At 48.9% G+C, this 27945-nt stretch overlaps 2 protein-coding genes across 2 annotated transcripts in view; one reads left to right on the top strand and one right to left on the bottom strand.

Moving 5' to 3' along the window:
- Window positions 1–13775, bottom strand: part of TIPIN (TIMELESS interacting protein) — a 312013-nt gene extending 298238 nt beyond the window's left edge. Inside the window, exon 1 of the mRNA XM_074879927.1 lies at window positions 13764–13775. The gene's annotated coding sequence lies outside the window, so the exon portion shown is untranslated. The remainder of the gene's footprint in view (window positions 1–13763) is intronic.
- SMAD6 (SMAD family member 6) overlaps window positions 1–27945 on the top strand; it is a 44046-nt gene that overhangs the window by 4650 nt on the left and 11451 nt on the right. Inside the window, exon 3 of the mRNA XM_074879921.1 lies at window positions 1148–1225. Within this exon, the coding sequence (XP_074736022.1) occupies window positions 1148–1225 (78 nt within the window). The remainder of the gene's footprint in view (window positions 1–1147; window positions 1226–27945) is intronic.

Below are 27945 nucleotides of genomic sequence, written 5' to 3'. Positions count from 1 at the left end.
CTGCATCCTGACCGTCCTTTCTCAGCGCCTGCTTCTCGCTTAAGTAAATGGGAAGCAAAGACACGGGAGGGAAGGGAGGAATCCCACCTCCTTCTTGGGTTTCTTGCTGGGGTCGGTGCTGTGGCTGCGTCTGGAGCGTGGGATTTCTGCCTTCGTCCCATAGTCAGTGGCTCTTGATTTACCGCGGGGATGATGACGGAGGCGAGCCGCTCTCGCTGCCCATGGGGCAGGGACAGGGAGGAGATGGGCTGGGTTTGCCAGGGCAATAGGAGCGGGACAGCGTGCCTGCCTGTCCCACCCAGCCCCACGGGAAGGCGGGAGCTGCCCCGTGCCAAAGGTGAGTCCCTGCCCTGCCAGGCCTGGGAGCTGCCTGCGACCTGCCTGCAACACAGCCCGTGCGCGCATGCCTGCCGCAGGGACCGGCTCCTTCATCGCTGCAGCCTGTCTGGCACAGGGCAGTGACCACAGCATCCTGAAAAGAAAAATTCGCTGGTCATGGTTTGGGTTTTTTTCTTTTTAGGTGTGGAGGCAAAAAAAAAAAGGAGTTGTTCCTCCCTGCACTCCCCCTTCCAAGTTAATTCCCTTTAGAAACTGCTTGTGCTGCAGGGAGAGATGATAGTGAGTGACACGTGACTTTATTAAAACAACAGCCAGGGATTGAAATTTGCTTCACTGGCTTGTTTGATTGGAAAAATAATAGTTAATCTGTGAGCAAACAGTTGAGCACTTAATTAGAGGGGTGTAAGCAAGAGAGAATAACAAAGACTCTTAACTTGTTAAAACAAAGTTTCCTTCGCTTCAGCAAAGAGGAAGGAAGGAAGGAAGCAAGAATAAACAGCTTCAAGAATTTTAATGGTGATAATTAAGTATAGTAACTCTGAGTTGTTTAGAGGCTTAATGTAACTTTATCCAGTAAGCACCAAGTTCCTACTTGTTTGATCAACTTAACTGCAGTTATTTTTGTGGTCGAAGCAATTCAAACTTTGCATTTGCATGGTAGAGGTACAAAGTTAATCGGTGCTTTCTGGTCCGTCAGAGAGTTTGTCTCGGGGAGATGATGGGAAGCTGAAGAGCCACGGGTGCTCATGTAGCGCTTGCAAACGCAGGAGGACTAAAAGTGCCTTTTTTTTTTTTTTTTTTTTCCCAGATCTATCAGATTCCACATTGTCTTACACTGAAACAGAGGCTACAAACTCACCCAACGTCACGCCCGGAGACTTCTCAGGTTGGCAGATGTTTGCGCCTTCCCGCATGCACCCGGGAGCTTGTGGCTGGGACAGGAGAGCAGGAGACGGGGTTGGGGTGCTGCTGTTGGTTTATAGTCTCGGTCTGAAAAGAAGGAAAAGAAGAGCAGCTATTTGAGTTGATTGTTCAGAGACGTCTGCGCTCCGCATGTTGTGATAAGATGCTGTTTGTGGAATGAGCGTGCTGGGACAAGCAGGGATGTCTGGGAGGTGGCCGCAGGGCGACGTGTGGCCCCTGTGGAAGCCACCCAGACCTCACCTGAGCCCCGGGGTCGTGGGCTGGCGCGGGGTGGGGCTGTGCGCCGTCACCATTTTCATGGCAGGAGCAGCGAGGCCGTTTCAAACGATGCTGCTTTGTGGTAGTTCTTGCTGAGTCTGTCCAGCTTGCGTTACCTGTTGGGTCCTGGCCCCAAGTGCAAACCCTGCTTTCATGAGCAGGGCTCCCAGCTACGATGCCATTGAAGCTCCTGAACAAAGCTTTGCTTAATTAGGTCCTGGTTTTTGCTCTGCCCCACCCCTGCAACCTTTCATTCATTTAATGGCGCTCTCTAAGGCCCGGGGTGGTTTTACCTGCAAGCAGGCGGAGAGTTGGGGCTTTCATTTGCTTGGCGTTGGGCTCTGGCTGCGGTGATCGTTTCACGTCCTTCCCCTCTGGTGGCCCATCCCAGGCTGGGGGCTGCCTGTGTGGAGGGGAGGAGGGACCTTCTGTAGGACCAGGTTTAATTTCTCTGTAAGAAATGGCCTGGTTAATGGTCTGAGAGCTAAGATCAAGACAGACAAACCTTCATCCCGGTGAAGCCCCTTGTGCCTCCTCCAGCGGTTGGGGTGGGCTTTGCGGCACCTGGGTGCTGAGTTGCCGGATTGCTGAGCACGTGGTCAGGGTTTACTGCTTTCTCTGGGGGATGCTGTGGTGGAGGGGGCCCTTGGGGTACTGGTCCGTTAGCCACGGCTTTTCTCTTCTCGTTCTCCGCCTGCAAGAGTTCGTGACCGGTTTGGTGAGACCGGTGGCTCCTTTGGGATGTTTAAACCGATCCCGACTGCTCAGCGCTTTAAAGAGCATTTAAACAGCACAGCACCCCAGTGTCACGGCATGGCGGTGCGTTTCCCTCCGAGGATTTTCTCTTCTCCTTCTTCTTTAAGGTTCTCCTGCCGTGGTGGGTTTTGCAGCGGTGCTGCCGCGTGCCGAATCCAGCGTGCCGGCCCACCTCGCTTTTGTTGTGCTGCCAAGTGTCCATAGCAGGGGAACAATTGATAGCCAGGAGTTGGATCGTTCAGGGCTGTGCTATAATATGCGCTCGCAATTCCTAACAAACATTCCTCGGGCTGGATACACGTCCGTAAAGCTCCCCATGCCCATGGCTTTTATTGTAACTTGATAATTGCCATTAATTATAGCAGCTGAGTTTAAAAACCGGGGTTCCTAAGGATGTAATGGTTTAGCTTCTCTCACAGCAGAGTCCTTTATGGGACATCTGGTGGATTTTCTGGAATAGAAGAGAGAATTTAACTTTTACTTGAACAATATAATGATAACATGTGACCGAGATTGTACTGAAATCGGATACCTCCTCTCCCCCTGTGTAGTTTCCAATGGTGTAACTTTTAATAAGAGTCTGGGGCTGTGTGATTTATTTTTCCCCAGTGCTCATGATTGCTGAAAGAGGATAAGAGCTTCACTGAAGTTAACCCATACTTGTCATCACGGGGAAGCAGAAGGAAAAAAGACCACTTAGACTCTAGTCTATCTGCCATATTTCAGTTTGTTTATTCTCCATTTCGACTTATTTAATAGGTCTGCTTGAAATGTAGGGCTGTGTAAATGATACACAAAGCACGTGGTCTTCCCCGCCTTTTCTTGTGTGTACCAAAGGAGCTCAATGTGCGTTTAACTCCCGTTCCAAAAATAAGTACATTTTGGATCTAGCATCAAGCCACTACTATTTATTGCTTCGGCTTTGATCATCAAAAAGGCTTTTCCTACTAAAACCACAAAATTCAATTTTGGATAACAAAGAGAACCATTATTCTACTGTTATTTGTTACTTGATGGACTTCTAAACAGGAAGTTTTAGTATGAAGTCAAAAGATCATCTGTGTCATATGTATAAACTTAAAAAAAATCATGCCCTCTTTTTGAAGTAGACCTTTTCATGGCTATAATACCGCTCTTAAAAATAGGAAAAAGTCTTCAATGAACTAGCAGGCTCGCTATAAAATTTGGACTAACAGTCAATGCTAACTGGAAGCACAAGTGGTGAATAGTTGTGCGGATGCGACCTTCTGTGTTAGGAGCTGGATCGATGGATGATACCCCAGAGTCCTCTTCATCTGGAGGTTCAGAGCGTTTGGGTCATGAAATGAAGCTGTCTGTCCAAGAATCAGTGTCCAGCCACAGCATTTCCCTCAGGTTGGGGATGCTCCTGATTTCTCAGTGAGGTACAATGGCTTGGGAAGATCCGAGTTGGTGGGAAAAGGCACTTGGAGGTGTTTGATACTGAAGTTTCCATCTTCTGAGCTCAAATGGTGTCACATTCAGGCTTGCAGGAGGATGAAGAGCATCTCCATCTTTTCACCATTAGATTTATTTCTGCAGCCATGTACTCCTGGGGAGCAGAGGTGAAGAAAACGTACTGGTTCGGGAGTTGTATTTTGAGCCCAGGTGGTTCCCCTGGCTGGGGTTGTGCCCGTCCCCAGGTGCTGGCAGAGCCTTGGCTGGTGTTGGCGTCCCTGCAGCTCTCCCGGCCGGAGCTGGGGAAATACCAGGGAAAGGGCAAAACCCAGCAAGGCAGAAACAAAAGCTCAGCGCCGTGACTCATAATTGGTGGAACATTTGTAGTAATTTTTTTTTTTTCTCCCCTCAGACTTGGCTCCTCTACCACATGCCAAGAAGCTGCTGTACCCGTTAGACTTGCCAGGCTTGTAGAGGGCTGCGCTGCTGCTGCGTGAACTGGTTCAGTACAGTGGGGACGTGCTGGAGCAGATGCTGTGGACCACGGGCTTTGGGATTCCCTGCCTTCCCTTAAATCCCACAGGGCTATCTCCCCTTCCCAGGGAAGGACCCTCTCTTAAAGACCATGAAATAGCCCCACTCCTTGGCGCTCCCGTTGCACAGCACGCTGCCTCGGTCGGTCTTTCTGGCTAAAAAAGCCCCATAAATTCCTATGAGTAGTGACTAGAGGTCTCGTTAGCAGTGGCATTAAAGTCTGGAGGTCCTAAGGACCATGGAGGAAAGGAAGGGTTGAGCACAGGTAGGAGGGCAAAGCGTGGTGGTGTTGCTTGGGAGCCTCCTGTAGGTCTCGACACTGGCTTGACCATGGCTCGTGGCTGCTGCAGGTCTGGAGCAGCTTGTCCATCCTCTGTAGAGTGCAGAAACGTTGGGGCATCAGGTTTTTTTGGAGCCATAATAAATGAGGATGAGTAATTAGCTGTAGGAACAGACAGATAGTGATGGGTGCAGCTCACTGCTGCCTCACAGCAAAGTCCCCAGCCACTGTGCAGAGGTCCCACACCGGCTGGGTGTCTCCATTGAAGTTACTTAATGAAGACTATGCCTGCAGCAGGCAGTGCCAGACTCTTCTGATAGCTATTTTCCCTCAAAATGAGCCACTCATCACTAGAGCCTGTCTCATGTGTCCCTACATGCCTGCTCGTTACTCCTCACTTAATCGGGAGTCATACCAGTGTTTGTGTGGAAAGTTTCATTGTTCATATGGAAATGCCTTTGTGAAGCGATGTTGCCCGCGAGGCTCGAGCCCTGTGTGTGGCAGGGTTTTCTGGAGGGAAAGGGCTCCTTGCCCTTTCCCTCCTTGCCGAGCGCGGGTGTCCATGTCCAACGCGCCTCCCTTTAGTTCTGCAGCGTGCCAGAGGACCGCATCCTGCACCCCGTCCTGCTCAGCGTTTGAGGATGCTCAGCGCTGGATGGATTCAAATAGGAGAAATGGATCAATGAGGGTGGCTTGGTGCTCGGTGATGCATCCGAGAAGAGAGAAGAGGAGAAATGAGTGCTACCAGGAGAGAAGGGGGAGCTGGGAACGGGAGAAGGGCAGGAGGAAAGTGGGGACAGCAGTGGGGTTTGCACCAGAAGCAAGAGGCTTTGCAGGAGCCCAGGGAAGGTGCTGCTTTAGATTTTTCAAAAAATACTGGGGTTTTTTTTTTTTTTAGACCCTGAAAATTTGCCTCCAGTGTGCTTAAAGCTCTTCAAGAGTTTCAGTTCTGGTGAACCCATTTGTAGCTGGGAATGTGCATCCGAAAGAAAAAATTGTGAGTTGGTGGTTTGCTGGAGGAGTGATTAATTCCTCTCCGTGCTGCGGAGCTGTGGGGAGCTGTACCTGAAAGTGGAAGAGCACGTGTGAGTCTGCTCCGAGCAGCTCTGCTGAAGTCTAGAAGATGATGGGCTCCACGTAAAAATGAGCTTTGCTCAGTGATATATTCTGTATTACCCCCTCCAAAGTTGGTGGAGGATAATTGTGAATCAACAGAGAGAGGTGAAACAGAGACACTGAATGGGCTGGAGCTTATTTAAATTATTTTGGATTTTTTTCAAGGCCTGGGAAGGTGGAGAAGTTGCTTGCAGGGGAATGGTGGGACTGAGGGTGTTGGATTTGGGGAGCAGGGTCCCCATACCCCTGAAAGGAGGAGGAAGGTGGGAGCAGGCCCGTCCATCTCGACTGATGACTCAGCCCCGCTGAAGCGATGCCACGGCTCCAAAGTGAGAGCTGGAGGGTTTTTTCTGCTTCCAGCAATATTTAGGATGAACTTAAGGAAGCATATTTTAAAACCCACTGAATGGAGAAAGTGAACGTCTCTCTTCCTCTCCCCCCAGAAATAACAGGCTGCGAGGATTTATGCTAACAAGGAAATTTATGAAGATCCTGTGTGTTAGGAGTAGGAAAAAAAAAAGCCTATTAAATATGTAAGGCGGATATGTGTGGAAACTGGGCAAACATTGCCCTTTCCACATTGGGGGAGAGATTGTGAAATTACCTGTTAATAGAGAGAAAAAAAAAAAAAGATTTCTCATTAATAGGGCGGCAGTTTCTTCTGGGGGTGAAATGTTGGGTTTGCAACTTCCTGATGATTGCCTCTGGCTTCGGCACATCTTGGTGCTGGGCTCCCACCATGGCCCCGGGTGTGCGTGCTGGGTCAGGGTGGCAGCACCGTGGGCTGGGGGCTGCAGGATGGGTCAGTCTGACCCAGCAGCACTGTGGAGCCTTTTTGTCCTTTCTTCCCCCATCCTATTGCAGAAACATAAATCCATTTTTAAAAAAAAAAAAAAAAAAAAGGCAGAGCATATCTGTGCATCCAGTTTAATCACAGACAGATGTTTATTTGGGCCAGTAATGGTTTTGGTTTCCTTTTTCTTTCATATTTAACTTTAAGTTTGCTGGCATGTCTTACCCCGTGCAGTCTATAACAATCAGGGTTTGGCTAAAAACATTTCTTGTCTGAGGAGTGAGCCTGTTGCCAAGAGCTGCTTCTTTGATGCAAAAAAATACATCCTGGAGGTGCTTTGTCAGATGTTTTTATATTAAACATTTTTCCTCCATAGTTTTAGTTTGCCAACGGGAAATAAAGTGCATCTATTTTCCAGTGTGCTTCAGAGAGGAATTCTTTGCTCGGTGTGAAGGTTTTCCCCATGTGGCCGTGGACGGCCATGAATGTGGGAATCCCCATCGGAGAGCATGACGGCGCAGCAGCATCCTTCCCGATGGTTGGGAGAACTTCAGAACAACAACCTGCCTTTGCATTGGGTTCGTTCATGTGCAGGTTCTGGCACTGCCTGGGGTTGACATCAAAGGCAGCTTTGCAAACTACAGGGTGAATCACAGAATTAATCCCTGAAAGGGAAGGTGGGGAAGCTCTCAGAGACGGCATCCCCAGGCTTTCAGCTTGTCCCTGTCAGAGGGGTGCAGGTGTGTTGTTCTTTTCTACAACAAATGTCTTTCCGGGTTGGTGATAAATCCACCGGAGCCTGTAGATTTATGGGAGGGCTGCAGGGTTTTTTGCATTATGTTTGTGTTTACCATGGTGGGTGGCTCAGGTGGCAGCTCCTGCAGCTCACACACTTTTTTTTTCTCTGGAGCAGAAGGGGAAGAGAAGCAATCATTGATCCTGCAGCCGGGTGGGCTCCTTATTGTGTCCAAAGCCTGTTGATGGCAGTGCTTCATCCACGAGCAACATAACCCAGCAGAGTGCTCTGTTTGGATTGTTAATATGCATAAAAATGTTGCCCAGAGCATTGAGACTGAGCAAATACACTCTTATTTACCAATTGAAGAAAGAGCACCTTAGATCAAGGCTGGGGAAGATGTTCCCTGCACGCAGCTGTTTCTTCATTAAAACCCTGGAGGGCAATTCATGTTGGGCCACCAAACCCAACAGCTGTAACGTTGAAGTCTTCAGGAGCTTACTCTTGTAGAGCTTGGGGATGACCACACTTTGGTGACGACACACCTTTGTGTTGCCACCTGAGCCCAATGTCCTGTCTGGAGAAGCAGGAGAGAGGTGCCAGTGACCCCATCCATGCAACGCACGGGCCTCCGGAAGGAGGATGAAATTTTGGCAGTGGCCGTGCAGCTGTAGAAGGGTTTCTAAAGCAAGCAACACCTGTTCGTAAAAAATGTCCTACGGGTTACGAGCTCACAGTGCAAGCCTTTTGGTCTCGAAATTAATTCTGAGCTGAGCCTGGTTAGTAACGTGGGGAAGGGAAATTAGTTTTGTGAAGGGGGATGGACCACTGGGGAATTTGCTGAAGATGGGAAAAGAGATGATTTGTGCTGAAGGTCTCCCAAGGAGGGAAATAAAGGTTGCTTGGAGGCTTTGCATCCTGTGCAGTGAGAGAGCATCATCCCCAGCCTCCAAAATACTGTCTTCCATGAGGGAAGGAATCTTTTGGGCTGGGAGATGAAGAAATGTCCCGTTGTTATTAGCTGTAGAAATGCTTTGTGAGGGCAGCGCATTGATGGTGCCGAGCAGGGAGGATGGGAGGAGCTCCCACAGTATCCTGTGCTCAACTGGGGCTGCTGGGTCCCAGGGACCTGCCTGCCCTGAGGAGCATCTTTAGTGGAGACAGCCCCGGTGATGTTCTTCATCTGAGCTGATGAAACGGTGGTAAACTCTCCATGTGTTTTTTCCGGCGAGGAGCCAGGGAGTCAGTGGTTTTCCCAGGGTAGATGTGTCTGCTGTTGCAGAGCTGTGAATTGAGCTGAAATCTCCCCCGTCACCATCTCCATTGCTTGCATTGTTTCACGTACAAGAACATCTTTTTGCTTGTCATGATGGCTGATACTACTGCTTCAACCCTCCAATACAGACAGCAGTTAGAAAAATGTGGATGATCAGATCTGTCCAGAAGAAGGAGGGAAAAAAAAAGGCAAAACTAGCTGCTAGAGCCTTAGGATCATCTGTCTGGAGTGACACAGACGGCTTGGTGCACAAGGGGTGGAAGGTTGGTCTTACCGATATTTGGCCCTGTGCCTAATGCAGGGATTAAAGCTGCTTTGCAGATGATAGCTCCGCATTTGTGCGTGTACACACAGCTCCCCAGCTCTGAAGGAGAATTTGCTGTGAAGGAGCTGGGCAGGATGATGCAAATGAATGTACCATGGGCAGTATTTGGGCAGCACCATTTCCTTGTAGGCAATACACTGAACTTCTCTGTACATTTCTGCAGAGAAGGAGGGAGAATTGCCCTTTTTCTCCTTCTCTTACCTGGAACTGGGATGGCTTCTTGCAGCTAGCTGGGATGTTTTCAGCCTAGAAGTTCCTGGAGTAAGTACAACACCCAGATAAAATATGTTTTTGTCTGTGGTTCATTGAGTAGTTATGATGTTTGGCCTTGAATCACAGAATAATCACGTCCCTTACTTCTCCAAGCACCTAAGCATCACACTTTAAAAAAGAAACATCAGGAAGTAAGCAAGTTACTTAAAAGTAAATTAGTTTAATCTTTGTAGCCAAAACATTACATTCTTGCACTCTATTAGGAGTTGGATATGGCTTTCTAGGTAGTAAAAGTTCTTTTGATGTAAGTCCGGTTGTGTGTTTTAAACAGTGCGTATCTGATGGTACGTCTTTGTTTGAACTTTACTTTTTCTCTGTGCCTGTGTTTTGCTTTTTAAACGGATTTGCTGAATACTGGACATAGTGTATTTATGACCTTTGAAAATGGTGAATGTTTTGAAGGAGGAATTTTGGCTTCTTATAGGGACCTGTAGAGAGAGGCTTGTATTCACAGTTACAGTAATAGATTTTTTTTGTGGCACTTTGATGAGTGAGAGGTGTTTATAGGCTTGATTCATAACTGAGTTACTAAGGTTTTCCACGGAAATAACTTATTAAATCTGTGGCGCTCACCGAAACGATTGAAGTCTGTAGATTTGCTATTCATCAAAGGCACCTCCTTTCCTGGACTCCAATACCTAACTCAGCATTTTACCTCTGGAGGATGCTCAGACCCAAAAAGGCTGTGTGGTGTGGGAGCTTGAGATGTGTTTTAGTAAGAAATAGAAAAAAAAAAAAAAAATTACCCCAAGACAAACTGGAAAGGAGGAGGAAGGAAAAAAAAAAAAAAACCTTCAGGAAAAACATCCCCCGTCGTTCAGAGCTGCTGATGGTTAAACCTGGTTTTTTGGAACACTGCTTATTTGTGTGGATTTTACTTTGCTGCTCAACAGCCGAAAAGTACATCCCTTTACTGCTGCTGGCCAGGCTGCTGCAGGCTTTGAAGTGCCTCGAGCCCCTGGAACCGCAGGTTCAATTTACTGGCAAGGGAGACTCGGCTCTTTGTCCTTCCAAAGTGCTTGGGATCGGCGGGGATTAGGCACGTGGCTGCTGTGATTCCCAGCCCCGCCGAGCGCTGCTGTGTGTCCTGCCGTGCCGTGGGCTCCGGGAGGGAGGAGAGGAGCGTTCTGCTCCCCAGCCTGTGCGGGGACTGAGGTGTTGGGTGGCGATCGAGGATGAGGAGGGAAGTCAGCTCGTCGAGGTCCCACCTTGCTCACAGGACATCATCTTTGGATGGTGCTTGTTCCAGCAGCGGGCTGCGCTCACTCTTCCTCTTGTTTTACACCTTTCCCTTGGTTGATTCCCCCAAAAAGTGGGTGTTTAGCCTGGAAAAAAGCATTGCTACGGGAGCTGAGGGCTCGGAGAGGGGATGTTGATGAGTTGTGCAATGCACTGCCAGCGCTGGGGTCCAGGCTTCGGATGCTGAGAACTGTTGAATTCCTGTTTTGGTTTTTTTTTTTTTTTTTTTCCTTCTTTCTGTAAGGACAAAAACACTTTGCATGGAAATGCCTGTCTTGGCTGACCTGTTCCAGAGTTGCTAAATGCTGACTTGTAATGGCCTTTGCAGCTCCTGGGACTGGAGCACGGATTAAATGGTCTCCAGTGTTGAAGCTCTGGAGCATGTTGCTGCCCCGCTGCCCCCTTCCCGGGGGTGCTTTTCCTTTGGTGAGAAACCAAGCATCGCTTTGGTTCGTCATCCCCGCCGTTGGTTGTGGGGAAAATACCAGCAGCATCAGAGGATATACTTGCAATTAAAACCAAAGCCCTCTTCCTGCCCAAGCATCTCCTTAATCAGCCTTTTTTTTTTCAGCCGTTTCAAGGCAAGCAGCTTGTGCTGGGCTTTGCTTCCCCAGCAGTGCCGCGCGGTTGTTCCAGCCCCCCCGTTGCGGGTACGCAAGGCGCTGGGGTTAAGCCTGTATTGGGGTTCAGGGTTGTGTCTCACTCGGGGAGGCTGAGCAGTGGCCGCACTGATCCAGCACGGTGCCCAGGGTGCGTGATGGTGCCGTGACAGCGTGTTGCTCCAGCGCGTTGTGGCCCTGCGTCGGGATGCAGCCAGCTGCTCTCCGCCGTGCCCCGTCACAGCCGGGCCAGCCCAGCCAGCCACCCTGAAATAATGCAATGCAGAGGTCTGGCTGCGATCTGCACTCCTTGTTTAGCTGGTGGTAAACAAACATACTGCTTTTTTTTGTTTGGTTGTTTTTTTTTAAAATGTGTAAGAATTTTAACCCTGACCAGACCTGAATTCCTTCATACAATAAAACCTGTTCCTACCTCTCCACGGGGATACAAACTTTGGCTGGGAACAGACGGGCTGTGATGCTTCTCGGCATTTTGCATTTCAGGTTATAAAAGCCCATGTACGAAACCTGCCAAAAAGTCAAAATTCCCAACAACGCAAGACAGAGGGATCAGTGGAGAATTTATTTTTCAATTTGCAGCAGTTTTCTGTTCCTGGGGGAGCAGGAGGCCTTTCCAGATGGGCCCCTTGCAGCGGAGCCCGCGTGGTCCTGCCCTGCAGCATCCCCCAGCCCTCCCCATCCTGCTCCAAGCGCGGTTCCCAGAGCAAATCCTGGACCAAAGCCCTCCTTCCCTTCCCAAGTGGCAATTCGTGCGAGTGCCCTCATGTCACATTTGCTCTCCCAGCTGGATGCCGACGCTCAGCTGGACCCACTGCAGCTTGGCCGTCTCCCCGCCTGGGCTTTGAAGAGCTGGTTGCTGCCCTCCCCTTCCTCCGCCTGCATTCGGGATTTGTGGCTTTGGAGATGTTCCTCCTCCTCAGTGCTCTTTAGCGGCTGAGGAGGATCAGGCTGACCTTTCCTCATGTTGGCTGTGTTTTAGAGGCCGGAGGAGGAGTTGGGGGCTTCATCCTGCTGCGGGGGCATCTCTCAATGCAAGGACCACACCAGCGATACTGGAAATTATTTCTCGCAGCAGCACTGCGGAAGAGTTTGAGACACAACTGTGTCGGTTTTATCTACGTATTCCATTAGCAGGAGCAAAACGTGCCAGCATAAAGGCTATTTTTCAGCTCTTTCCATTTATTAAGGTCTCATTTGCTAAGATTTTTCCATTTGAGTAGCCAAAGAATGTTAAAGACTTTTAAAAAAAATGCCAGCTGCTTTATGCTTTCACACATAGTGATGCAAACCGCTGTTGTCTATTTAGTAAAGAAGAAAAAAGCATTGACTGAAGGGTGTGCAAAAAAGCCCTGTAGATGCCTGCACGGAGGTGTAGCACGTGGGTGTGTGGTTGGTGGGTGACGATAACACTGCGTTGTCTTTAGATTTATTCCACCTGCCTCCGGAGGGTCCCGCAGGGATGGATGTGCTGTTCAGAGAACATCGCTTTTCTTTCCTTTATTTCCTTTTTTTTTTTTTTTTTCCTTCTGGCTGTTACAAAGCGTGGCCTATTCTGGGGGCGAGCGCTTGGCGCTGTGCTCAGACAACGGTCCGTTTGTGAGATCCTGTGCCGGCAAAATGCAAGTTTGTCCACTTGGAAGAATGAGGCAGTTGATTCGTCTCCCCCCGTGGAAAGGTTGTGGGATCTCGGAGCATCCCTGCCTGCCCTGTCCTGCACACGGACAGTGGTGGCAGGGGACTCCCCTGACTCTGCTTTCCCTCACTTCATAAATGACGTTGGTGTCACTGGTCCCCAGCGATGCCTTTGGGAGCACCGTTCCGTCTTCCCCCTGAGCTCTGGAGCACACACAGTCATTGTGCCCTGAACTCTTCCTGTGGCTTTTATATCTGTTGCTCTTTGAGTGAGCTCTGTGCGAAAATGAGCTATATGTGGGGTTTTTTTCCCTTTCATCTTAAGATCTAGAGAAGCCATGGCATAACACAAGTTTTTGCAAAAAGGGAACTGTGGAATTACATTGAGCAGCCCCTTGCCTTGTGCTTAGTGCTGGAGATTTCTTTAGGGTCCAACACTTGGAAAAGGGAGACAAATGTGTAGGGAAAGGTCTTTACAGTAATTAAGTCTGAGCAATAAGCAAAGCATATGGGAAGTGCCATACTAAAGTGTTAAAGGCACTTTGAAACATCACACAGGCATAAATGAGTCTGGGGGAGGCAACACTGCATGGGTTTGTTCCGGTAGCACCCACCTCCTGGGCTTGACTTGGCTGGTGGTGCTCTCAGCTCGTGTCCTAATGCGTGTGTGTTGCCTTGTACAGTCTCTGTGTTGGGGTTTTTGATGGATTAAAACTGTTGTGGCCCTTCTGGTGTTTGCAGGGTGTATCGCTTTGGCTGTCCTTGCCCATCTGAAGAGAGGAGCTCTTCTCAACATCCATGCAGATGTTAAGATCAGTGAGCAGAGCTGTGCCGAGTCTCACAGCTAATACTTGCTGGTACTTATAAAAAGCTCAGGCTCCAAGATTAGATCTGGTTGGTTTTGTCCAGTGCAACAACTTGGTGCATCCAGCTGTGGAGAGCGGGAGCAGATGTGAAAACGGGGAGTTTATGTCTCAGACCCAAACCGTCCCTGTAAAATGTGTGTCTGCAGCTGCCATTGAAGTCTTGAGCTGTTTCTGCCACGGGGCTGATAATGGTAAAACTGAACCCATGAGGTTTTGATTTTCCCCATTTCAAAACTAGAGAACTCTTTCTAATAAGATTTTATGAAGCTCTGAAAACAAAATGCTGTAGTTTTGAGGGGGACGTAAACGTCTGTGCCAGGGTGCAGGAGCAGCCCTTCGTGGGGAGGCCAGGGCTTATTTTTCCCCAAGTGTCTCAGGACTTGCGTTCTGAGATCTGCAAAAAAACCCAACCGAACAAAAAAACCCAACAAAACTTTATGAATCAACCGGGAAGGCAGTAAAAATTAGTAGTAACAAGCTCATTTCAATAGAAATGGGTTTGCTGCTCTGCTGACTGCCAACCATTTATGAGACTGGCTGGGTGCCGGCGAGCAGGGTCCAGCACGCTGCATCCTTCCACCCTCCTGCTGCTGGAAATAATTTGTGACTTAAAAAAAATAAATAACACCATTGTGGAGCTTGTTTTATGGTTGGGGCCTGAGCTGGGCAAGGGTGACAGCTCTAGTTAGCTCCAGAGCTTGCAAAACCTGGTTGGGGGCTTTCTCCTTCATCTCAGGTGGGCTTCTGCTGGGTTTCCAGAGTGCAGGTGAGGACACTGGATGCGTGTTGCTTCCAGGCACGTCCAGTCTCTGCTCGCTGGATCCAGTGGATGGGGAAGAGCTGGTTGGGGTGGCCGTGCCAACGCAGGAGTGTTGCAGGGAGCGTTGGATGCTGTTGGGTGCCTCGTGTTGAGTAGCTCAACAGCACTTGGCAAAAGCCTTACGTGGGGCTTTGACATTGATGCCTCAAACATGTCCGCTCGCGTCATGTTTTCTGCCCTTTTTGTCCAGTTTTCCTGTGGGGAGTTTAGGGAAACGCTGCATGCAAAGAAGTGGATAGGTCGGTCAGTCTGAATTACAGCAATAACTAACTCGTTGACCTGCTGTAACCATCAGTGGCAACTGATTAACGTGATGTGAATGAGCCCATCAGATCCCTGTGGTGGGATGGCCATCGTGCATTGGTACCTGCCAGCGTGGAGCCGTGGCCTCCCAACACGAAGAGGTTTGGGCAGCCCCTGAGGGGACCAAGCCACAGGGCTGCTCCCATTCTGGGTCCCCATCCCAGGGTGCGACTGCTCTGGCTCTTACTCCGTCCCTTGGTCCCCATCCTCCTAGTTCAGTCAGAGCCATCAGCGTTCCTGTGGTGTGAGCTCTTGTCTGCAGGGGATGAGATGATCCTGGGATGAGGGGTGGGCAAGAGGAGTCCGTCAGGCCACTTCATGTCCCTCAGTGAGCTGGTGATATGCTGTGTGCTTTGCTTCCCAAGCCGGTGTCTTTGGTGGGGACATCCCGGCCCCACTGAAGCCCAAAGTTGTTTCCCAGTGAGCCAGGTGATGGCTTATTTGGAAGACCAGACCCCAGAACAAACCCTTGTCTGACTTGACCTGTCTTTAAAGTATCACAGGAGGTTCCCAGCGTGGGAATCCATCCGACTTTTCCGTTGGTGCTGGGCTTTATTTCAACTCTTGCACAGAGGGATGGTCTGTGCTGGAAGCTGGCGTCTGTGCTGCCCAGCGAGAGCCTCTGTCCGTCCCTGGCACGGCGCAGACGTCCCGGCTGAAGCCGTGCCAAGCGTTGGGGACGGCTCTGGGTCTGCAGGCAGCCGCAGCACAGGACGTCGGGGTGAGTGCGGAGGGGGGCGGCCGTTCGCACCCGCTTGGCAGCGCGGCACATCTGTCTTCTCTTAGCCCAGCTGATTTATACCCCTCAAAAGATTTACAGCCATCTCCTGGAAAAAGGGAGCAAACCGGTTTCTGGGATGCCATGGGATGCTCTGCTAAAGCCACTCGCGTGTGACTGTGGAAACTTCCACCCCAGGGGAGGGCAAGGAAATTCCTTTGTGAGTACAAAGTAAGGTAAAGATCCTATGTGCGTGGTGAGTTGCTCTTCCCCCCATTGTTGAGCTATTTTAATGAAAGGGAAATGTCAGCAAAAGTATATTTTTTAAAAAAAAGTAACTCACTCGCACATCACTGGTTTTAGAATAGGAGTGCCCTGGGCAGCTTCTTCGCCTCTGAAACAGGAAAATTAGAGGAGTTTTTTATTTCCAGGTAATTACAGCCACATATTTTAAAATATCCATGGTCTTTTCCATGTTGAATCATCAGTATGGACCTTTAGGGCTGAATTGAGTTCAGCTGTGCTTGAAAGGGTCGGTCATTTGAGACTTTTAACATTAAAGATTTTTGCAAATTAGTTTTGCTCTTGCCATGCTGAATTTGTTTGTGTAAAAAACCTCAGTGGATTTGGTATGTGTCTGTCTTTGAAGGGCTTCGCTTCAAAGGCTGCTTGCACTTGGTATTTTATATGTTGAGCTCTGCTGTCCGTGAAGCTCCGCTGCTTCACAGGGAAGCGTCAGCTAATGACTTCGTTAAAACCTGCAGGAAGGAAAAGCTGAGCATAGCTTTTCGAAGCCATCGAGGAAACTGGATGCCTGGGGCTCATTCCTGATAGGAAACTAGTACCGGAGCTCCGTCAGGGACTCGCATGTGCTGGTGTCCAGTCCACCCCCCATCCTGTAACGCACACGTGAGGATGCACTTGAGCATTCCTGTGCACTAGTTGCATGGAGGCAAGCAGGTATCTACATATATGTATATATATGTAGATGTGGGGGGGGGTATAGCTGTCTTTTTAATTATCCTAAATGAAGCTTGCATGCAAAACCAGGCATGCAGAGCTGGGGCAAGTTGGCCACCCGGCCTGCAAGGTGTTTGGAGCTGAGGAGATGGGTGCTGGGCAGTTTGGAGGGGGTCACCAGTTTGCTGCAGCATTTGCAAAGCCTCCTCCCAGGGCTTTGGGTGGTTGCAGTCACCTTGGGTTTGGTCTGTGTGATTGATACAGTCCTAAACGTGGTTCCCTCCCTGCCTGATTCCTGCTTGCTTTGGCTGCAGACAGAAGGAGCCCATGGGTGACCTGCATGGCTCGGAGATTTAGGGGTGGTTGGTCCCAGAAAATTCAACTGAGGTCTTTGCAGTCAGAAGCCAACTGCAAGAGATGCTTGGACCGTAGCTATTACTTACAAAAAGGTAAACAGTAAAAATGATATTGCAGAGTTTCCCGTTTCTTGGCTTGAAATCTATTTTTTCCAAAAGTTATTTAATCTCGAAAGCAAAAATGTGAGAAACTGTCTAATATTGTTTAGATCAGATCTGTCACCAAACAGGTTTTGCTCACGGTGGGGCAGGAAGCCCTCTCCCATCCAGCCTGACGTATGTGTGCTGCAAATGTTGTTTGTTTAAAAATACATAAGCAGCAGCAATAAAAAAAAAAAAAAAGTCTGTTAATGGAATGGCTGTCACCTCCCAAAGTCTTGGCTGCTGAAGGGAGTTGCTTCAGAGCCCAACACAAAACCGATGAAGGTTTATGTGAGCGAAGCGTGTTGTCCATGTTAAACACAGAGGCCTCGTTCCTGGTGATGCTTCTGGGCTGCCTTATCTCGCCGACTGCAAGGGGCTGCCCTGGCTGGATGTATGCAGGGTGATCAATCAGGGTTTAAATAAGGACAAACTAACCAACACCAGAACATTTCTGAGAGCCAGAAGCTAATCCCAGATCAGCCATGGTTTGAACCACCACCGGTCTCTATTGCTGCCTTGCAGAAAACGTTTGTTTTTCTCCTCGTCCCCCCTTTTCTCCCTCTCATTGAGATTTCTACACAATATTATTTTAATCCCAATACTCTTGCCCCTCCTTTTCCCTCTCCCCTTCCCTGCAGGCTCTCTTCCCCCCATGCAGGCTGCAAGAGGCACACAATGAGAAACAGCTGGCTCGAAAAGCGAATTTCCCCTCGGAGGCAGGAGCAAGCTGCGCGGAGGGGCCGGGCGAGGGCGAAGCTGGCACCGCGCGGTGCCGGGGCGTGCTCAGCCCCTGCTTCTCCCTGTCTCCAAAATGCTTTTTCTCCTGGCCCTGTCCTCTTTGAAACACATGGTGTTGTTACGCCTGGGGTTTTGGGCTGGCTTCTGAGCCATCCCACGTCGGAGCATCGCCTGGGTGCCCCGGGCGGGCGGTGCGGAGGGAGGACCGGGATGCAGGATGTGCTGCACGGCTTCCCGGCTCGCTGCCATGGCTCGGCCGCCTCTGGCCATCACAGCACAAGCTTGCTTTGATTAGAGGTTTGTTAAGACATGGTGCTTATTTGTTTCTCAAGCTCTTCTGCGGGTGAGGCTGCCTCGATGCAGATCCCTGGTTTGAGTACTTGCGGCGTGTTGAGCACGGGAAGCCTCTACTGGGATTTCAAGCCCTGTTTTCCACCCTGTTCAGACACCCAGGAAGGTTTGGGGCATTCAGAGGATGCTTCCAAGGCAGGCAAACAAATTGAGGATTTAACTGCAGGCAAAATTGGTCAAAGCATTAACAACTAATACCTCTCCGCTCAGGTCCATCCTTTAGTGCTCCAGAATGGCGCAGGCAGCACAAACTAGAAAGCTGGGGGTTGTACTAAAGCATACATTGGGATTAACAGCTTGGCTTGGGCTCCTCACCTAGGCTGAGGTCTCTGCCAGCCACGCAAGGCAGCGCCCTTCGGTCGAGCCCTGCGGATGGCAAATGGAGCCGCAGATGGGAGTGGTGGTGGTTTATTGCCCTAACAGAGGGGAAGAGCCTTTCTCCAGTGCCTCGGTGGGTGCATTCACCTGAAGGACACAGTATGGGCTTATCTTGGAGCTTTTATTACTGATTTCCCTTTTAAAGTTGCATTTATTGCTTATGTCATGTGAATAAGCTGAGATATTGTGTAAGGATGTAACATGCAGGCAGCAGAAATGGTTTTCCAAAGTGCTGTATCTTTGTCCCATCTTAACTGACCGTACAGGGATGGGATGGCATGTCCTCGGTGCGATGCTGTGAGTGGTGCCGAGTCGTACGTGACTGGAGACGTTTGTGGTCTCCAGACTGACTTGAATTGGTGCTACAGAGGCAACAGTGAGCATTAAACACAGATGCGCTCCCAGACTTGAAGTATCAGGTCACCCCAATACCTTGAATTATTTTCCTCTGGTAAGATGAAGCAGACAATTCAACGTTTCAGAGCTTCAGAAACATGATTTTTCTGTCTAGCTCAACCTAGCAGCTCTCTGCAAAAGGGGTGATGAGAAAACACGTGCCCGTGTGTGCCGGGATGCCTGCGTGCCCCTTGGAGTGCTTTGGCCATCACTCCCTTCCTGAGGTACCGTCCAGCCCGGTGACATTCCTGGAGCGAGGAGGGGAAAAATCAGGACTGGGTTCTTGGAAACACGGCGACTCAAGTACTCCCAGAGTGGTGCCTCTCTGTTTTGAGTAAGGTTGTGGGTGTTTATTTGAGGGAAGAGCTGCTCAGCCAAACATCCTGCTTTTAAACTTGCCTTTGCAGCAGTCGGAAAGATGCCTGCAGCTATATTTGTGTGCAGCCTCCGACTGCCGCCGTTGGGAGCGCTTGTCGCTGGGCACGGATGGGATTTGCAGCGAGGGCTTCAGTACGGGCTCCACTCCCTTTGGGGTTTCTGCTGCATTAAAAGCTGCGATTGCCTTGTCTTTGCACTGGAGAAGTGCTGGCTGTTGTAGCACACTTCCATCAAGAAGTCCAGCATCAGGCGGGGAGCTGAGTGTCTCGTAGGGCTCTGAAAATCCCACCCCTTCCCGAAGGAGGGTGTTTGAGCCCTGAGTTTTGAGTCAAAATAAAAGGCAGTGGGAACTGCCAAGTTTGGAGGGGGAGATCTTGGTTTTGGGTCAAAACCACTGTGGTTTTTTTTTCCCCTTGTTTCAATCCCAAACGCAATGCTGCCAGAAACTTGGCTCAGCTTCACCAGCAGAATTAGGAACGTATTTATGTTTCGGGGTTTGTAAGGAAACCTGAAACCAGGTGAGTTTGGCCGAGGCCGGGCTCTCGCTGGGGAAGGCACGTGAGGCTGCACACCGCTCTCCCCATCCTCTACCACTCTCCGTGCTGTGAAGAGGAGTGGAACAAGGATGTGCCTAAAGGAGAGTGCAAGCAGGACTTATTTTTGTAGATGTCTTTCTTAGCAACAGGGCTAAAAAAGAATCGGTGCTCTGCCTCTTAGACTGCACGCGAGAGGAACCCCTTTTTCTGCTGATGCAGAGACGCTTTCGTGGCTGGGATGGTCTCTCTGTTCAGCAGCAGCATGGGTTTGGCCATCACCCTTCAAACTGCAAGAGAAGTTAGTGGCAGCTCTTATGTTTAAAAATGGAGTCTGAGGTAGGGGATGGATGAATATGAGTTGTAACTTTACCATCTCCTGCACACCACAGCATCGTGCTTTTTCAGCCCCTGGTTCCTCTAAGTAGTTCATTTAATCTTATATTGACCACTTCTGATTTTTGCAAAGCTGGAGCATGCGGGTTGTAGCCGTAAAAGACCATTGGGATATCTCATTTACCTTCTCCAAGGCATGGGGGTGTGCTTTGTTTTTTAGCAATACTGAAAGACACTGAATTCTGAGGGCATCCCTTAGTTAAGCAGGTGCAGCTAAATGCCACCAATTACACATCAATTTTGTGCCTGCCAGTAGAAGGATCCTCTGATGCATTTAAATTCACAGTCCCATGTCCAGCTTATTTTCACATCCAGAGTAACCTATGAGGATGACACATTGCCCATAAGATATGAATTACTTCAGTGAGATGTTGCTTTTACATGTAATTAAGGAACTGATAGTTTTTGGGGTCATTTTGATGCTGTCTGGGTACCAGTCCTCACAGTCTTACAGTAATACAAATGTCCATGTCTGAGCAGTTCTTCTAGATATTTAACTGCAGTCAACAGGGAAAAAAAGCCACTTTTAGAGCACAATTCATCTTCTCTGTAAGGGAGAAGTCTAGAAGTCGGATGAGTTGTGCCCCAAATGTGCTTATTTCTAACCATTTGCTGCTGGGGGAGTGCAGCCATGAAGGTCTGGTCTTGCTCACGTGGACCCGGGATGCTGTGATTTATCAAGTCAGCCGAGGCAGCGGAGAGGATTTGGGTGGTTGCGAGGCATGTGAAAGAAAGAAAATAAACTATTTTTAAAAGAGGGAAATGTACCACGCTGGCCACGGAAACGAACAGCAAAGTTCTCCGCGACTTCAACCAGCGCTGGACTATCTCCATTGTTTAATAGCAGTTGGGAGCATGATGTCATGGGCAGAAAATAGCGCCTGTTGTTATCAAGTAAAAGTTTAATTTCTTGTAATCTTTTCCTGGGCTGCCGCCCCTTCCAGCATACCCCGCAGGAACCTGCGAGCAGATCTCCAGCCCCTTCCTGATTGTTTTTCCAGCTCCATTACACAACGTGCGTTTGTTTGGTTTTGCAAATTGGTCATGAGCAGTGTCAATAGCTGGAAATACACAGAAAGGGGAATGGACTTTATTTGGGTTTTAGGGCCTTCTAAATGAATAGTGCCAAAGTAAATACGGAGTTTTATACTGGGATGCGCTAACTAAACAGCCCTGCGAGCTCGTGGGGAGAGGTTCAATGGAGTACAGCGGGGATGAAACCATCAGGGTACCCTGAGCGTTGAGCGGGACTCGTGAAGACTAATGTCCCCTTGGGTCTGCGTGGTTGTTTTTTTTCTTTAATGATGGATTTACAAGGAAGTAAGAACATAAGGGCTGGCAACAACACCCTGGGTGACTTAGCCCACTTGCCTTCTGTCTTTGGAAACTGCATTATGTTTTTATCAAGCTCTGTCTTAAAAAAAAAATCAGATTTCCATTCCTCTGCAACTGCTGCATCGTCCTGCGATAAAAACCTTTCTAGTGTTTCTACTCTAAATGGATTCATGGCAAGTTTATGCCCATTTATTCTGGATCTCTCTGTAGCTACTCGTTTCCTTAAGCTTTGTAGCACAGGCTGGGAGAGGGCAGGTTAGAGCTTCGTTGCATCATGGGGCTTGAGTTGTACCTGCTCAACAAACTCAAGGACACCTCAGTGAATGAGACATCCCAGGTCTGCATGGTCTGAGCATGGCTCCACAGTCACTTTAAAGCTTTCCCAGCACCTCACATCATGGTGGCAGCAGGGCACTGATTTCTTTGCCATCACTGTTGGCTGCAAGCATTAAAATGACCTCGGTGAGACTATCGCTGGGAAGCAGGGAATGTCCAAAATACCTGTGGCCAGACCCCTCCACCTGATGATTGCATCGTTAAAAGAAGGAATCACACATGAATTTGAAGCTCGTTGGAGCTGTTTCATGGTGCTGATGGCAGAGCCGTACTCTGTGTTTGGATGAGTAAGGCTGACTTCATCACTGACGGCAGACTGGAAGGGCCCAAACGTTTCTGAAAAAGACAATTTGAACGCCCAGGCCAATTTCTGCTCTGAGTTACAGCTGTCTAAATACAACCACGGTGAAGTCAGTTGAGTTGCTTCAAGTTTCTGGTCAATATTTGGAACAGAATCTGGCTGTCCCCATGTGCAGCGTGGAAGAATTTATTTGTAAGAAAAAGAGGAAGATACAATGATGGTTGGAGAATAAATGGGGGTTGGAGAATAAGAGTCAGGCTACCCTGCTCATCATGAATTTTTACTGTCCTGCAGGAACTTTCCCTTTAGAAAACAGGTTGCCTCAAATAGCTGTGGTTGCTTGCTGAGGGCACTGGGTTATGACAATAAATAAAAGTGAACAGCGCTTCTAGAAATGTGAGGAATGTGAAAATATTTAAGTGATTTAGTATGAGAAAACTTTATTTAAACATTTAATCGAAGAGCACACTTTCATCTTCAAAACATTGGTGTTTGAACTCCCATCCAAGTTTTTTCCGGACTTTCTATGCACTTCATCATATACAACAGAAAGCTTTGCAAAGTGAATAAAGTTCCAGTTCCCTGTTTCCATTTGTTGTTGTTGCCTCAAACACACCTAAATTACAGTAAAGAAGCTGTTCTGGGGAAAATCTGCTAAACATGTTATTTCCTGCGTTAGATAAGAAAATCTGCATTTATTTGAAGAATTTGAGCTGGGAAACGCCATGTCCAAGCAAATCTCATAAAGCTGCACAGCTTTCCATATGGAAACCACCCTGAATACAGATGTGTCAGTCAGCACAACATCTTTTTTTTCTAATGCAAGGGAATATTCACCTCTGGGAAGTGCATCTCTCCGAACAGCACCCATGAGAGCGGCTGCGGTGGATGGTTGGTGCTGGTTTGGTTGCAGTCATCTGTACCAGTGAGGGATGCAGAAGTCAGCTGTAACAAGTTAGGCTTTGTTTCAAACCTGCCACATGGCATTTGAAAAAAAAAAAAATCATTTAATTCTTGAAATGGATGTGTATTAGTGGATGGTTTTGGACTTGGATAATTTTTGACTGTATGACATTAAATCTGGTGCTGCATTTCAAAGAGAAAAATCTCAGGACTTCATAATGCCGACCACTGTGCAGTAAAATAGATTTTTTTTAAACCAGTGACACTGGAGTTAAACTTATTGCAATATCTTGTTGCTGCACATAACCATGCTCTGTTTTGGGGTGAATGAAGGGGATCAGCTTAGTAATTATTTCCGTAAGATTGTGACCTTAGGGCCCCTTGGGTCCAGCATTAGCATTGGAAATGTCCCTGTTTGTGTTCTTAAAACCGCCTAAGCGTGCGCCGCTGCGATGGCCTGCCGTGCTCTGATGGGGAGATTTATGCTTCCTAAGTACATTGTAAAAATTTTATAAAGTAGCTTAAATATTTACACAACAAGCATTTAAGGAAACAGTTATGTCTCTGAAGGAGTTGCTGATCCTCTAGGTCCATCAGACCATGGACATGGGGTTTTTTTTAACTCTCTGACCTCCAGGAATTTCTTTTTTTCACCTAACTGTTTTTAAGCAGACAAACAAATGGAAACTCATACACAGGAACCTATAAATAATGTTAATGACCTGGCTTGTATCCTCAAAAGCCAGGAAATTTAGGAACATGACAGTGAGCTGGCCCTTTGCTCACCGAAGAGTAGAAAATGTGGCTGGGAGGAGATGCTGGCAAGGACAGCACAGGTCCTGGGGGTGACACGTCTGTGTCCCCAAAGAGGGAGGCACGATGGCCACAGCTGCTGAGCCCTGGCAGGAGGCACCTGGCTGAAGGCACAGCAATCGCACGCATGAGGTCTCGTCTCCGTGCAGGGTTTGATTACTGACTTGCAGCTTTGGGGGGCTCCTGTCGCGAGGTTTGGGGGTTCAGGTGGTGCTGATGTTATGGTCCGTAGATGGCTGGTTTGACACGGATGCTCTTTCTGACATGTGCGGTGTCCAAAACACGGGCAGTCGTTGCACGGTGGGTTTTGGGGCGGCATGAACATCTCCAGCACTTTCACCCTCCCCTTGCAATTACTCTGATTATCCAGTCATGCCCCCTGCAGCATCCCACTCGCTGCTGGGTGCTGAGATGACTCGTGCCGCACTGCTGGACATGACTTGGGGGGAGCTTTGGCAACAGGCAGGGCTTTGACTGCTTTGCCTTGCACTGACCCCAGGACAACCACCTTTCTTTTGCTCCCAAATTCGATTTTGCAAGGCTCCAGCGATGCTGTATCTCTAGCGTGCCTGCAAGGTGCCTGTGCAGCTTTTATTTCTTGCTTCATCCAGCACGAGGCTGTGCAACTGCCTGTTTTGCAGCCTCGGGAGGTGCTCAGTCCCGCTGTAGGAGCCTGTAGCCGCTGGTGAGGATGAGCTGGGCAGCCTTTGCCTTCCTGGATGTCTTAAGGAAGATGTGAGGGTCCAGCCAGGGGTCCTCTGCTTGGTCTGCTTCGAGGAGAGCAGCCCAGACCCCTCGGGACAGCCATTCCCTTTCATTTAGGGCCGGCAAAGGATGGATGCCCCCTTGGATGGCAATGGAAAAACTGGGAATGGAAAAACTTGCTGAGTGGGGAGCAGCGGGGTGGGTGCCTGCCTGCTCTCCTCCCCCTGGCACCCACTGCCCCTTTCTTTGCTCTTCCTGAGATGCACGGGGTTTTTTTTGTTTTGGTCTTTTTTTCCTCCCGCTCGCACGGCAAACGGATGTTTAGATCAGAGAGGAAATAGGATCGCTGTTTTCTCGGCTCCTCATGAAGCAAACAGCCCTTCAAAATAACTCCGGTGTCGTAAGTGCCAGGAAAAATAGCAAAGCCAAAACGTTGTAAGCAAATAATTGGTCTTTTTGTTAAAGGTCTCCTCTTCAGCTCCAACTTTGCATATTGGAATGGTTGTTTTTAGGTTTTGTTTTGAGGTTTTGCAATGATTTTCAAAGCAAACAGATTCAGTATGTGCCGGACGAGAGATTTTACTGATCCCAGAGTGCTGCTTCCAGGGGATTTCCCTGGGACAGTGGAGCTTTTGGGTGGGAAATTGTAATTACTATAATTCTGGAGCTAATACTTGGCCCCCAAGTGCCCAGTGCTGGGTGGAGGAGGTGACTCCAGAGGATGGGTGCCCTCCAGGGTGTTCCTGCAGCGGGAGCCCACCCAGCCAGGCAGTCCCTGTCCCTTTCCCCGCAGCACCCAGACCCAATGAGCACCCGTGCAGGACCACGTGGGATGGGGGTAGGTGCCACCAGCCCTTCCCCAGATGCCGGCCTCGGGCTGGCTCCTGGTCTTGTGCAGGGGAGCAGGATGTGTTTAAAATATAAAGTGATGAAGTGTCACCTGGACTGAGCTGTTTCTCAGACCCACAGCCGTCTCATCCCAGCTTTTGGCTGCTTGGCCTCTGGGCAAAGGGCTTGCTCGATGCTGGCTTGGAACCACGGGCTGCAGACCCCCAGGGGTGTACCCAAGCCCGCGTGGCTCCCAGGGCTCCACAGACACTGCCACCCATCACTGCCCACTGCTGTGTGGGCATCCGGGTGCTTCCGTGGTGCAAAATCCTGGATTTTGCAGGTTTGGTGGGTCCATTACAGAGGATGCGGGGCCAGGAGTGGATCCTGCTCCCTCTTTATCTTCCTGGGAAAGGCTCGTTAGCGTAATGACTGCAGACACTGTGGTGTGCTGAGGTGGAGAACGGGAGAACAGGTACTTTTTTTTAGATTTATTTTATTTTTTCATTTGGAAATGCAGCCTCTCGCAGTCGTGCTGTCACAGTTAAAATAAGGTTTAAATTACAGGGCTGGCTGTGGCTTTTTCCCTTTCTTTCAGAATTTTTGCCAACTTGCAATTTACTTAATGAAATCCTGCTATTTCGTTTAACAGGGATATTTTTTGCAGATGTTGATTTAACCCAGCTTTATAAAATATGTGAACTGTGCAGTTTCTTTCCTATTTTTAACAATTTAAGGATTCTAGTGCAGGAACTTGACAGAGTTTATAACGTCGATAGCATTGGTTTGTTTGTACCTTGCAAATACCGGGGTTGAATGATGAGGCTTTCACATCATCTGCAGCCCCATCGGAAATAGTCAGAAATGTTGCAATAATGAGCAAAAGTTGTCCAGAGTGGGAACTGTCTTGCTCATTGGAGCTTTGTGATTGTATTTCTGCAAAATATCTGACCCTGATTTTACGCTCAGTTATTCTTCAGGTTTTGTGCAGGGTAGCTCTTTGCATCCATGTGAATACTTTATATAGATTACATATATAGAGAGAGGATGGAGAAGAGAAATGGGTCTGGTTTAGGTTGCTGACAGGCTGCTTTTTCGTGTATAATACCAGGCGTATTTCCCCCCAGTATGCCTCACTTTATCTTTTAAAATCAATTTCTCTTGAGGGGAGGGGAAGAATTTGGTATTTCTCTTTCAGTGCTGGGCTGTGTTGATGGGTGTGCAGTCTTGAACTCATTAGCCATAACTAAGCGTTCACATGCTCCGTTAATCTCCCTGTCCTTGATTTACAAAGAGCCCGACCTGCTCTCCTTCCCATTTTCCTCTCAATGGGAAGGTCGTTTACTTTGGTGTACTTAATTTACAGAGTTTATAACTGCGGTCTGTGCATTCCCCCCCTGAATCGTCTTGTGGGGGAGTTGCAACCATGAACCTGGCATAGGTTGGTGTCCTGAAAAGGTTATTTTTAGCTTTAAATTTCAGCTGCCCTCTGAGAAAGATGAGAGCTTGCCCAGGAAAGATGGGAGGGTTTTTAATCTGAACAAAGACCCTGCTTGAGCTCTGCTCATACACCCACAAATTATTTTAGCTGGGTTATATAGAATGAGCGTTACTGGAAATCAGGAGACCCAGAGCTAATGCTGGCAGTGTCTCTGCCGTGTCTCTGGCTGGGTCCCTGCTATAACTCATTAATCCCTTTCTCTTTGTACATCCCGAGTGAAGCCGGAGTGTCGGGGTGTCTGGGATTCATATTAGTGCGGCAGGACAGGATGTATCCCACAGAGTTCTGTGTGTATTTTGGTATTTTTCTATTCCCCCCCCCCTTTTTTTTAAAAGAAACTGTGGTTTTTAAAAATGAAAACAAGTCTGTCTTGGCCAAGGAGGGTAATTAGCATGAGTCACCTCCACTCTCCGTGGGCAAATACAGGGTTAGGAATTTTGTCATCTGGGAGATGACTGTGAAGGTGCTTTCGGGGACTTTCAGAGGCCACACATTGCTGCCTTGCCGTGTTGCAGTGATGTTTATGAATGCTGTGGATTTCATGCAAATACATCGGTTTTCATCCCCCATCCCCTGCTTATCCCTTGCACAAATTTTCTTGCTGTTCATCCGCACTTTAATAGGTTCACAGCGCCATTCCAGGGAATATAAAAACACGAAAATGTATGTTTGGCCCTTGGGGCTCACCTTCTCCCAGGCTAGCAGAAATGCATGCACTGTACCATATCCGCTCCTCTGGGTTGCCAGTTTGTGTTTTTTTACAGAAAAAGGGCCGGAAGACCCCTCCCGGTGCATCCACCATGGCACCCAAATGGCGCAAGCGTTATTATCCACTGTGTTCCTGGTGGTGTAGGTCCTCCTGCAAAGGAGAAACGGCCAGAGCAGCATCCTCACTGCTTCGACTGTGAGTTTGAGGGACCAACTATGGGGCTTAAATCCTGAGATGCTTAAGTCATTGTTTAGTCTTTGCTTTAAGTGGGAGTAAGAGCCCATGGATGCTGGCCATGAGCGGTTGTCAGTGGAGCGAGCTGCTTGCTTGGAGTAAGGGCTGGAATAGACCCAGAAAATGTTTACACATAAATACATGAACTAGCTATTGGAAAATCTGGCGTGTGTGGGTGCGCACGCATGGACGCATCCCTCTGCACGTTCCTCCTGGCCCGGCTGCGGCCATGCAGACGTGCGTGAGTGTGAGAGCAGGAGGGCAGGAGCCGTCCCTGTGCTCCTTTCCAGCACCGCAGGACCCGAGACCTGCCTCTGCCTCTGGGCTCTCCCCACGACTGCTCACGGACTCCATCCCCATTGCTTTGAATTCCTCTCCAACAGATACAAGCCCTAAGACTTCCCCATACAGGTTTATCGTTTCAGC

Source organism: Strix uralensis, chromosome 11 (assembly GCF_047716275.1).
Source record: "Strix uralensis isolate ZFMK-TIS-50842 chromosome 11, bStrUra1, whole genome shotgun sequence".
Lineage (NCBI taxonomy): Eukaryota > Metazoa > Chordata > Aves > Strigiformes > Strigidae > Strix > Strix uralensis.
The sequence above is the reverse complement of the archived record's forward strand: the minus strand, read 5'-3'. Positions and strand labels throughout refer to the sequence as shown.